Consider the following 12,088-nt stretch of genomic DNA (forward strand, 5'->3'; position numbering starts at 1 on the left):
AAGAAAGAAATACTACAGCAAAATGTTTTCACAAAAATAAGAAATATATTTAAAAATCAAGTGGAAATGTTTTATATAAATCCAGGGGTAAACAAACGGATCAGAGGCTGTTCAGTGATATTTAACCTACCAGACATTCCAGCAGTCGAGCAGGTCGGGCTATGATGATGAGGATCTTCTTCACCAGCTCTTTGATGAAGTTTACCTCGTCACTCTCCGATCTCTCTGTTGACTGCACAGAAAGATACAGGATTTCCACATGTTATTGTAAGCTAGTAAAAGTCAGGTACATCAAAAACGCAACATGGTTTGTATTTATGACAATTTGCGCCTGTAACGCATAACCATCATGTTTCTAAACAGAGGTTGTACTTTCTGGAAACCCTAACGACTCATTTAAACATCTAGATGAGAAACAGAATTCTTTCTGTTGCACGATAGAAATAAAGATTTTCATCAGTTTCATAATACTTTTCTTAACCTAAACAAAGATGGTACCTAGACATGATATATATATATATATATATATATATATATATATATATATATATATATATATGCCCTGGTTGAAATTCACTGCTCAAAGATGTAAAATGCTCAGTTATATTTTTAATATATATCTTTTTATCTTGAATCTTTATTTTTCTTTCATAAAAAAAAGGAAAAGAAGAGCATGGACACATTGACATTTTGGCTACTTGCAACATAAGAAACAAGTTCAAAAACATTTTATGGTGAAAACTACTAAATAACTTTTCATCTCGAAGTGAAAAAAATCGGATAATAATTGTTCTAATTCACGAATACTTTAGCTCTGTAATTCAAATGCAATATAATACATCGAAAACACAAAATGGGGCTCTATCTTTGTGCTGTCTTACACAGCACATTTGAACACGGTTTAGATTATATCTTCATTGAAATAGTAGATCATTCCTGGAGACGCGCTCACCTCCTGAACCAGCCTCTCCAGCTTGTCAGTGAGCTCGCAGAAGTAGCTGGAGGTGATGAGTCCTTGCCGGCTCTTCTCCAGACAATCACGGGCCAGCTCAATGATCTGGTGGTGGGCAAAGCCGAGCACACCATCTGCCAAAGGGAGGACGCTCTCTGGAGAGTTGCTTCGGATGATGTCTTGAATCCTTTCCTCCATCTGAGCGGTGGCCTGCAGGAAGAAGGGAAGGTGTCAGTTTGTCAATGCTAAACATAATTAATGGCCAGACACGGCTGACAGCTGTAGTAAACATATTGTGAGCTCTCACTCTGGGAAATCGCTCCTTGTAGACGTGGTTCATCATGATAATCTCATGGTCGTAGCATGAAGGAGATCTTCCAGGGCTGAAAAACAAATTGGACACAAATCAGTGCATTTGAAATGTTGACAAAGTATTTATACAATGGACAAAAATACACATATGCTAAGATTATATATTTATTTTCTTAAAGAAATATGGGCACCGCTAATGGAGATCATTTGGGAACATAAGATTTATTACTCAAGAATCATATACTTAGGAAGGGACTGTACTGCATTTGATACCAATCTATTGTACTATATAATTGATAGTACTCCAATACAACAATATATAATACACTAATATGAAGTCTGTTTAGATTGTAATAATATTTATGTATTTTTATGATATGATATCTATATTGGAAATAATATGTGGGACTTATTTATATTAACCGATATGTAGTATATGTACTGTATGTATTGATATGCTTGTTTTATTTACGTTGTTTTTTTTCAGTGCTATTACAACTTTATTTTGTGTTGATTTGTTTTGTCATTTGATTTTTTATATATATAAAATCAAATAACAAAACAAATCGTATATGAAAACAACCAACGTAAATAAAACAAGCATTACAATATTAATATATATACAAGCATAACAATATTAATATATATATATATATATATATATATATATATACAGAGGAAACTGTTGAACTGTATTAAAACATGTTGATCTTAAAGGTAGGGTAGGTCATTTTGAAGTAAACCAGCTCGAGTGCGCTAGAATTTGAAAATACACAACCGGAGAAAATCTGCCACTTCCTTACAGAGCCACTCCTCCAACACACACGAACGCGCACATGACCAATGAGGGCACGAGATAAGTTTGTGCACAGATGGAAGGCTGACAGGCAGGTAGGCCATCCAGTTATTTTAGCCGGGCCGGCTCAGATGATTGGTCGTGCTTTTTACAGCGCTACGGCTTCCACAGATGACATTTTTGTATGTATTTATTGTCAAAGCATTTAATGTATTCATTGGTATCGGGATGTTAAGAGCATTCCATGGAATATAACAAAAACTGTTTCTGAAATAAATTACATACCCCACCTTTAAAGTGGATTCGAGCCACAAACCAAATAAAGATAAAACTTTATTTAAAAAAAATCAGTACTTGAGTGGTACCAATGTTACGCACTTGCACGTTAGGATGATGTATATTTGCAGAGAGGACAAATACCTGAGACTGCGTGATCGCGGTCGCATCTGAGCCGAGGCTCTGCGGCACTCATCCCCAGAGATGCTCTCTGTGCAGAAATGCTTAGAGAGGAAGTGCAGTTCATCAGGCGTAGGCTGGAAGGGCAGCTGGTGCAGCTTCTCCTGTGATGAACAGGATGACTGGAAATGAAACACATTTAAATTCAAAATGAAAAGAAAAAAAAAGAAGACGGCATTTTTTTTTGTGGATGAAAAAAATACCATAAAAGAAAAATCATGCATTTTGGCAATTTTCTGTACATTTTAGGGAATAGTTTCACATTTTGGGAATTATGCTTTTTTTGAGAGTCAAATAGCATAATGACTAGAAGCAGAGGGAAACAACTAGCCTAGCGCTGCCCAAAAGTTGTTCATTTTACATTTAAGTCTTTGTAAAGAATAACTAACAACATAACGTGTTAATAAGTGACATTTAGATGTAATGCATTTTTCAACCTTGTTTCCCAGTGCTTCCAGACTTGCTAATGCTAAATTAAGCTAACCATCTCCTGGCCGTAGACCATGCTGTAGACAAGGCCAGTGCAATATTTTCCTGTAACTCTTAGCAAGAAAGCAAATAAGCGTATTTCCCAAATGATTAACCATACCACTAAAGCACACAAAATGTACATGGGACATTGATACAGCTCTTACAGTGGACACACAACAATTATCAAATAATAAATACATTCACTAACTGTTGTAGTGAATAACTGAAGAATGAGCTTGACCGTTAGCACATGCTAAAGACGTTTACTGTTTCTAGTATGAATTGACTCATGACTTCAGCAGAGCAACAAGGACATGCTTCCTTCGATAGATGGGGTGTACAGCAGGAAATGTACCAGCTGACCAAATGTCACACAAAACAAAGACACAATCCTCATGATACTTTGTAATCCTGTTAGTCTGTGTTTACTTGGACTGTATTGTATGCAGATGTCTACTTCCTATAAAAACAGATATATTTGAACACAATTACGTTTGAGAGATGTAGACGGAGGAACTAGTCACAATAAGAGAGATAAATGTGTGGGTGTGTGCTTGTTGCGTTCTTGTCAAAGTCATGTTTACTCCAGAACAAATCTGTGCCTCTCATAGAGAATGTTTGTTCACAAAGAATTGTGAGCCAGGCTCATAAAGGGTAAATAGAGCCACCGTGACAAATACTGTAACTGTACTCCACATTAAAGTAACTTTACTTTGTTCTGCATGCTGACAGATGTTTACTTGACCAACTTCCTATCATGTTTTTGCATTATGAATTGTTTGTTATTTAATTTGCTATTTTTGGGTCACTTAATAGAACGATCTGTCAATCAAACTGTATTATCAATACTATGTGACTCGAATTAAAAAATGTAAGAGAAAAAATAAATGACAAATGGCAGGTGAACAGAGATGCAGAATTCTCAGAATCTTTTATCTTCATCATCATCTGTTTTTTATCTTGTGCATATTTTGGAACGCATGCTTACACAGCCTATATATGCACTCTTTCCTACTTTGTTCTGCAACTGCTGCAAACAATTTACCTCAGGATGAATCATTTGGGGTACAACACTAGCAGGTTAACCTTTCTCTTACTGGCTGGGTTATATAAAAAAAAAGAATTACCCTGGCAACATTTTACAATATTTGTATTTGACTCTAATTATGTAGAAACTTTACATGTATATATATCTATTAATTTTACTTGCTACAGTCATACCTTGTTTATGACTAAGAGGAGAACAAATATAGCTTGTAGTTTATTGAATAACAAATAATCACGATATTGTTTCCTTAAAATATTCCTTGCTGCTTTTAATTACTCAGTTATGTTGATTTCTTTCATTTGTTTTCTTCAGATTATTTAAATTGACCTGTGATATGTTTTGATGCCACATGAGTCACACTTGGTTAGTGAATGATGCTTACAGAGACGGTGGAGCTGGGCGTGTTGGTTCCATATCCAGAGGAGGGAAGGGAGGCCAGCGACCAGCGGCGACCATCAGTCCTGTTACACAACAGCAGAGACACAGAACATCACACCTCAGAGTCTCACGCTGAATCCATAATGAACAATACATGATGAAGCTAGTCGGTGAGAAAAACGTGTCTTCTTTTAAAAACAACTTATCCTTTCAAATGAAATATGAATTATTTACATGTTTGTATTCAAAACTTGTAAATGAACTGCTACAATCTCAATGAATATGTGGTTATAGATGAATGGTAACCTGTTTTCAGATGATTTGATTTACACAACATAGGAAAGCAAACACTGAATGAAGATCTGAAACCTGATGCAAGAAGGATGGAACAGAAAACGTATGGCAAACTAATGAAGGGGGTAGGATTATAAAGTCAACTTTGTACAAATGAGATGTAATGAAAAGTCAAGCTCAAATGAAAACCTAAAATAAAATGTTACCTGTCTGCTCTGTGGCAATGACTGTGGATTTTAATAAAAAACACAATTACATGATATCGTGTTGAGTTCAAAGTAAAAATAAATAAATAACACATAATTATTGATGCTGTTTTTAAAGCAGAAATAGACTCAAGAAGCTATACATTTACACTTGGGCTGGCAGGGAATATATATATTTCAGTTTTTACTGTTGAATAGCTACGACTCGAAGCACACTGTTTTTATTTTTGATGAACTGCATCCAACAAGTGCCCCTCTGGTCTCTACTGGCTGAAGTCCAGCTGCAAATAAAGTGGATATCAATGGTTATTATTACCTTCGTGCAAAGGAGAAATGAGCCGAGGCACTAGGAGAGAAATTTCTGGGACTGTCTTGTGGGCTTGTTCCTATAAGAAAAACACAAGATGAAACAAACATTTAAAAGGTTACTTACAGAAAAGGCGAATTGCTGTAGTTGATTGTGAAATTTGCAAAAGCACGTACAGTACATAGCGTCTGAATTGAATGAACAAGGGGCATATTTAGGTTATTCCTTAAATAAAAGAAGCATGTTTTGTAACAGACATAATATGCTATCTATAATGTATAATACATTGTTAATAGAAGCGTTAGGGAATTACCGGTAAACACATCATGTTTAAAATAAAAATATGTACTAGTAGGGACTTTTTCAAAAGCACCAATTAGCAGTTGTGTTTGGACCGCCGTAATGTAAGAACAAACCTTATGGTCTTGCATTAATCAGACATTATCCATACTGGCGGACAATGATTGCCCCACTGAAGCTTGTTAGTGATTAACATGACCTTTTTTATTCGACTGTAATCTTAATCACAGCCAATTACAGATAATAACCTGTTCCTTTTGTATTAGCCTGCACCTGAAGAGACATATTATTTACTGACTGTGAGAACGTTGTCCGTGAGGAATAACAGGAAATATGGTTCAAGGTCATGTCGTCTATAAAATGATTCATGATCATTACCAAAGGCTTGATCTGTGAGAGATCAAAAGAATAACATCCAGTCTATTTAGAAACTTTCTTATGCTGCGTCATCCGTGTATTCTACAGTGGACTCACTTTTCATTCCTGCTGTAAATGGAACTAAAAGGATGTTTTTCTTACCTTTGGCACCAATATTACGACTGAGCCACAGAGTTAGGTCATCCCAGCGCTGAACACATTCATTAACAAGAAGAACATTGTGGCTTTCTGAGTCCATCTTTAAGACTTCGTTATGTAGAAGTACAGACCAAACTCTGTGAGTTGTGGCTCTATCTTTGCTGACCAATGCCCGGAAATAAAACGCCCTGTGTTAAATGAGGCCTGCCCTCCCTCCGCTCCCGTGCATTTCCTCTGTGCAAGCCACCACTTCCTCAGCCAGCACAATCACTGCCCTTCAACCTGCTACTGTACGGTTTAAAACGGCCCCAAACACCACAGCAATGACCTGAGACAGATTCATTTACACTGAAAGAGGTTAGCTTATATAACAACTTTTCACTTTCACAAGCCTATTTTAGAATCAGTCAACAGTAAATAGTGTGTACATTACCTGTGATTTTCCATCTGATCATATCATTATTGTATGACTGTGCCTAATAGTGCTGCCACTGGTTTAAAGCTATTAAAAGGGAATCGCAGCAGGAATATACTTCTACTTGCATTTTCTGGTATTTTGCATTACACATTTGTGATTTTGGCATGTACTGTACACTTACCCGTTAGAGACGAGAGAGGCGAGTGAGGTCGGGGTAAACCTGTAGACTGACCGCTTCCTATCAGGCTTTTTCTGTTGCTCGTTCTGCAGCTGTGAAACCACAGAGTCAAATATTAGGCAGGTCACTGGACACAAAAATGACCTTTTCACATATTCCCTTATTAAAAGCAGGCCAAATCTCAACTCATATGTTTAATAACGTTGTGTTTGAATATGTTACAATATACTGCATGCTCCTTGGTATTTGTATTTGTTCCTCTTTTCTTTGGTTTGGTGCTATTTTTGGGGATTTTGTATTGTGTATAAGTCAACCTCTGTCATGGCATTGTTCTTGTCGGGTGTAAGAGAAACAAAAACAAAAAAAGGATTTTGTATCCTGTAAAACTTTTTAAAAGTTTTGTAAAAAGAGTCCGATAAATGTACCAATTCAATGGTTGAGTAAAATGTCATCAAACATATATTAGTAGTGGTTACATTTGATACATTGATATTCTGATGGTTGTTGCAGCCGTTTGTGCTTCCATAAATATCGTTCAACACATTTGTGTGAACATCAACGTGTTTCTATATTGACCAACATAATAACTTCAGTTTTACAAAAAAGAATGTTTCTAAAGAGTCTCATTATTGTGAATAAGATGTCACTCATAGTAGCTAATTATACCCATTATATATACAGTATGATAATACACATCCACTTACAGAACTAATTACTTGGTTACATATATTTCTGACTGAATCCTCTATCACAATACCAAAACAGAGCCTCTAACTCGAGGGTGTGTTTACAGTCCTGATGTTAAGAGGTAATATTGGTACAAACAGTACCATGAAAACAAGAGACAAAACATCCTCCTTCAAAGGTTTCTTTGTGCAGCATTTATTATGCTTTTAGTTGTGTTGATCATGTTAATACATGACTGTGACTCACAAGGGAACATTGGATCAACAACACGTGACTCATAAATGTAGCCCAGTTTTTAACCTTGAGAGGAGAAATGAACTATTTCAAAGTAAGAAACAGCTTCCAGTGTTCAATGCACCGATAAGTCTTGGGTTTATATTTTCAAATTAGAGGCTGTCAGTGGAAACGCTGCATCGTGCCTGGAGAACGTGAATTCACTTCAAGGTCAGAGACTCAATGACATCCTGTTACATAACCTCCTCAGAGAACTGAACCATTTCTAACTGCATTTTTAAGATGTTATTCAATAATGCTGCTTCCATCCTTTGCATAGTACGTACGTGTGTGTGTGTGTGTGTGTGTGTGTGTGTGTGTGTGTGTGTCTTGATTTTACTGCAGCGTTTAATGACCATACTAACGTGCTAAGTGTTAACCCTTTGGTTCTTGCTTGGATGATTTTTCAAGGGAGGCTACAGGGTGTTCTGTATACTTCAAGTGTTGCACCGGTTTTACCCTTTAGATGTTATGTAATCTTACTGGCCAGCAGAGGTGGGAAGTAACTAAGTGGATTTACTCAAGCACTTCACTTAAGTACAATTTTGAGATACTTGTACTTTACTTGAGTATTTCCATTTATGCTACTTTGTACTTTTACTCCATTACAATTAAGAGGGGAATTGTTTACTTTTACTCAACTAAATGTATTTTGTACCTTAATTTACAGATCTGGATTAATGATGTGAAATATAATCAATAATTAAAGTCATTAAAACTAGCTGCACCTTTACCAGCTTTGATAAACACATGAATGCATCAATAATCATAATAAAAACACATAATATATATATTTTTCTGAAATGGGCCAATCTGCATAATGAGTGCTTTTGGTACTTTAAGTATATTTTGATGCAAATACTTTTGATTGCAGGACTTTTACTTCTAACAGAGGATTCCTACAATCTTGTACATCTTGAAATCTGAGTTCTTCTCCGACCCCTGCTCACTAGCTAGATTTAAAGCATAGAAGACAATGCTCTTTACTAATTCTCCCTCACATTTTGCCCTTGAAAATCTGATGCAAAAGAGGCCTATGGATCAATGTTGTGCCCATGTTGGTGTTGATGACCTACGGGCAATTTCCCACACATTTGATGCATCGTTTTGACCATGACACCAGAAATGTCAGCTGACAGAGAGAGAATACTTGCTCCTGCTTAATGGTTGAGCAATTAGCCAAATGGTAAAGTTTAATGTGATGATGAATAAACGACAAACAATTGAGAAGTATTAACCAGTTAGTGGTCCTCATGGCTCAGTCCTCTCATGATTATAAATCAGAGGATGCAAACATTTTATGATGCTCGACATTACAGAGAACATTTCAGGTAGTTGAATATCCAAAAAAAGCAATGACCTTCAAGCTGAGGTCAGTCATTTCAGGATTTAAAGTTCAACGTGATGTGACAAGCACATTAGAAAGATTATTTTATTATTCTGATTATAATACGCCTTTGATTGAATCAGTTGTAGCGGACTCTAAAGATATAATTGACCATTATCGGACAGTGATAATGTATTATGTAATGTTGCAAACTGAAGCAAACACCTTTTCAAAATAAATAGTTGCATCCAACAATTTTCTTGCACTCTAAGTTTTCTCTTTGGCACAATTGAAATGTAACGAGTGCTAACAATGAATTTTGATACGGAAATGAACAAAATAAAATAAATTCTTTTTTGAAATTTGAGGGGCTTTAATGCTGCTTAATATGAATCTTACATATGTGCACCAGCATATGCAGGGGGGCAATGATGCAGCAGAAATGTGTGGTTAGAAAGAGTTTGTTCTGGTAAATCTGAGGTAAGACACTTGTTAGAAAAATGTCAAAGTAAATAAGAGATTTAGGATAAGAAAGAGAAAAAAATGTTCTTTCATGAGGCCCAGTAAGGTGCATCATATCCCAAGCTGCTCAGTCCTGTTGATATCCCATTGTTACCCATACATTCATCTCCTGAAATCAGTGGGGAAACCCTACTTAGACTGAAATGACATTCATCCTTGTGTCCTCAAGTGGTTTCTAACCCCGCAATCAAGATTGTTGACACGTGCGATGAATCATTTATCGTGGTGAGACGGGAGCGAATAATATCTGGTAAAGGCAAAGAGGATCAGATTTAACAAGATCTATTTATACCCTCTCATGAGGATTAAGCCCAGAGAATGCCACACTGCTGCCCAATCGACCCCGTGCCACTCATGGGGACGTTAAGTGACTGCTTCCGGATTACTTTACAAAACAAACAGTCACCGGTTACGATGGCACGCCGGCCATCTTTATCACGTTTGATGCTAAGCTGAGCGGGTACCTCTGAGGCCAGAAAGGCTGAGTGAGGGGAAAAAAGCGTGACGTTATAGAGAAGCTTTAAAGGAGGGATAAAGAAGCCCTGGGCGAAGATGATAGGGAGAAAGTAGGCCAGTGTTGTATGCCGTTCTGCAGTTGTGTGAGATTCCTGGAACGGATCCATAGAAGGGTTTACCACTCTCGGTGATATGCAAAACCCTCAACCTCATCACACCATTGTTGCGTTACACGTGAAATCTCCACAGCGCAGCTACATCGCTCTTTTTTAACAACTGGAAATAATCTATGAAAAGGTGTTTACCAAAGTAAGAGATACCTTACATATCAAGGTTTATTAAAAGTGCATTTATTTCTCTTCTTTACTGACCTACATTACTGCAACTCTTCAATATCACAAAGTAATCTGAATCTGTCAAAAACAATTTCTTCGATTTCAGAGTGCTTACTTATTTTGGGTACGGGAAGAGGCAAAAATAGATAACAGTCTTTGAATTCAGATAGATTTGGAACGTCTGATCCTGACCCGTGTCAACAAAAAGCCATGATTCATCTTTTTCACTTCTGCCTCTTTAGCTTCCTTGTCAGAGCTGTCAGGTGAGCTGAAAAAGTGCAATGCAACATAAATCACTGCTGCTCGCTGAAAAACCCAAATTCAAAGTCACACATATTACACACACAGCTCTATTAATAGTGTTTAAAAACTTGCTGCTTGGGTAAAAGCAATGCCGCTTTTTTTTTCTCCCCTAACCAATGAAGACTGATTTTCTACATCTGAGAACGTACATCGCTTTTCAGAGACTAAGCTTTGACAAATCTCTAGGGTTTCTGTTAGATTTCCAGAAGCTTATACTTTCACATAATGTGCATTACATATTTAACTTTGTACTTTTGGATATTATGGCCAATAGTTGCAGCAAAGGTCTTACATGTTGCAGTTCTTCAAAATCCTACATCTTAGCAGAATACCGTTTACTGAATCCTTTTTACTATTTAAATGTACAGGAATTACAGGAGGTGTTAGCTGCCTAATTCTTCAGGTTCCAATGTAATCAAAACATAAGACAAACTTGAAAGAATTGCAGCCATTTCAGCTCATTCAGTTAAGGGAACCACTAGCCATCATCTGTAATGAAACTTTCCATCAGATTTAAATAGCCGTTTAATGAAATCAATGATATGGTCAACTTAACATCAATCACCAATTTATTCACAAACCCAGAGCAGAAAACATGGCTGTGATCTCAGACTTTTTCAAGGCTTCAATTTGCCACTAAATATGACAGCGTTTTTTGGAATTCTTATGTACTGATGTCCAAAAACAGCCAGTATTTTAATGTTAAGCTGTTTTTCACTATAAAATGGGTCAGGGCAGAGATTAAAGCTAAATATCAGTTTATGGGCATCACCAAACCATATACAGAAAACTGAGATCAAGTGGCTTAGCTATAAACCAGTGGCTACACACTCTGATTCACATAAACCAATAAAGGGTTTTTAGTTCTGCAATGTTAAAAAGTCAAACCAGAAATGTAGCATGACACAAAGAACAAATCCTTGGTGGTGGACAGAAACTACAGACAACAATCAGTTAAGGAACTATACAAAATAATCAGCATTTCTACTTTCCAATTAATGGGGATTGCATGTAGGGAAGTACACATCGTAAGGAACATGAGACTGCCTCAGCAACAACAAATATTAAATTACCATTTGTCTCACAAAGCAAACACTAGGCTACACAATAGGCTAGGAGGCAACACCCAGCTTTGTATTCATGTTGGCCGCATTAAACATCTCCGTTTACATACTGCAAATATAAGAAAAACACCCCACCTGCCCTTCAGAGCAAATACATTTTGTAAAAATGTAAAGTCACTTATTTGGTAGTAAAATATGTTTTTGTTTTACTAATTTCTGTATTTGATTGCAATATACAAAGAAGCCTGTCTGTAAAAAACATTAAATGCATCAAATTGTTGAAAAGAAAAACGGCAACGCTTCAAACTAGTTACCTCTTGGACCGGCGCAGGCGGGCTCCACTGAAGAAACTTGGCATGTTAAAGTTGGACAGAACCGTCCACAGACTAGAATCTGACATTGTGTCCAAGTCATGCCACAGAGGGAGATGTAAAGGAGGCTTCTGATGACCTGACGAGGAGAAGCGACGGCTTTCAGAGTTCAGGAGGA

General features: G+C 36.8%; 1 protein-coding gene across 7 annotated transcripts in view; it reads right to left on the reverse strand.

Moving 5' to 3' along the window:
- mast4 (microtubule associated serine/threonine kinase family member 4) overlaps window positions 1–12,088 on the reverse strand; it is a 79,837-nt gene that overhangs the window by 17,881 nt on the left and 49,868 nt on the right. For 4 of the 7 annotated variants that reach the window (XM_034122982.1, XM_034122988.1, XM_034122989.1 and 1 more), the window contains 8 exons: window positions 6,636–6,724; window positions 5,230–5,299; window positions 4,914–4,934; window positions 4,418–4,496; window positions 2,481–2,638; window positions 1,260–1,335; window positions 953–1,162; window positions 131–232 (listed from right to left, as the gene is read on the reverse strand). In XM_034122982.1, coding sequence (XP_033978873.1) covers window positions 131–232; window positions 953–1,162; window positions 1,260–1,335; window positions 2,481–2,638; window positions 4,418–4,496; window positions 4,914–4,934; window positions 5,230–5,299; window positions 6,636–6,724 — 805 coding nt within the window. The remainder of the gene's footprint in view (window positions 1–130; window positions 233–952; window positions 1,163–1,259; window positions 1,336–2,480; window positions 2,639–4,417; window positions 4,497–4,913; window positions 4,935–5,229; window positions 5,300–6,635; window positions 6,725–12,088) is intronic. The other 3 variants (XM_034122983.1, XM_034122986.1, XM_034122985.1) reach the window with 3 other exon arrangements.

The sequence above is a fragment of the Trematomus bernacchii genome, unplaced genomic scaffold (assembly GCF_902827165.1).
Source record: "Trematomus bernacchii unplaced genomic scaffold, fTreBer1.1, whole genome shotgun sequence".
Taxonomy (NCBI): Eukaryota; Metazoa; Chordata; class Actinopteri; order Perciformes; family Nototheniidae; genus Trematomus; species Trematomus bernacchii.